At 40.8% G+C, this 808-nt stretch overlaps 1 protein-coding gene across 1 annotated transcript in view; it reads right to left on the bottom strand.

Moving 5' to 3' along the window:
* Positions 1-605, bottom strand: part of LOC108693106 (protein deltex) — a 3,170-nt gene extending 2,565 nt beyond the window's left edge. Inside the window, exon 1 of the mRNA XM_018201810.1 lies at positions 436-605. Within this exon, the coding sequence (XP_018057299.1) occupies positions 436-605 (170 nt within the window). The remainder of the gene's footprint in view (positions 1-435) is intronic.
* Between the last annotated feature and the right edge of the window lie 203 nt (positions 606-808).

Below are 808 nucleotides of genomic sequence, written 5' to 3'. Positions count from 1 at the left end.
AAAAATATATATATATATATATATATATATATATATTTTAATATCTAAAATATTAAAAATATATTTTTAAAAATAAAATAAAACTAATACAAATAAACTAAAATCATCACATTTTTATTATTTTCGAAATAAAATAAGAAGCAAAATTTGAAGCCTAAAAATAATCCTAAAAATTCAATATCGAATTTTCAATAAATAATCAATTATCACTAATAATAAAATTATACGGTTCATCATATACATCTGCTCATTCCATTCTCAACTTCTCTTTCTCTCTTTCTCCCTCTTCTCCCTCTTTTTTTCTCTTTTTCTCTACAAAACCCAAACATACACCTGCTTCACTTTTTATCACGAGGCAAGTGCAATTAAGACAGGCTACAACTACTACAAGTAAGAACGTGATATCGAATAGCATGTCGTGCGTGTCATTCGGACCTGTCGAGGCTGGGATCCGCGTCATTGAGAAATACCCGCGTGAGCTTCTTATAATGGGCTCGTTCGAGATGCTGCGACACGGCCGGACTATAAGGCCGCCAACGTCCGTGACGATTCTCCCACTCCCAGACGACCACCGCGTGTCCGTGCTCCTGCCCCTGGGCGCTCATCCTCTTGCCCGTCGCTCCCCGCGACCCCCGGACCCCGCGCTCTGCTCCGTATCCTCCCAGAGGAATTTCACACGCACACGCGACATACACTTGCAGCGTAACGGCAGCGTGGGAACATTTTCGAGTTTTCCCACGGTCACCGTGACGGTCGCCGAACGTCACAAATCGGACTAATGAACAGCGAATTTGATCTACTTTTCTCT

The sequence above is a fragment of the Atta colombica genome, unplaced genomic scaffold, assembly GCF_001594045.1.
Source record: "Atta colombica isolate Treedump-2 unplaced genomic scaffold, Acol1.0 scaffold88, whole genome shotgun sequence".
Lineage (NCBI taxonomy): Eukaryota > Metazoa > Arthropoda > Insecta > Hymenoptera > Formicidae > Atta > Atta colombica.
This window is presented reverse-complemented; position numbering and strand designations above follow the sequence as displayed.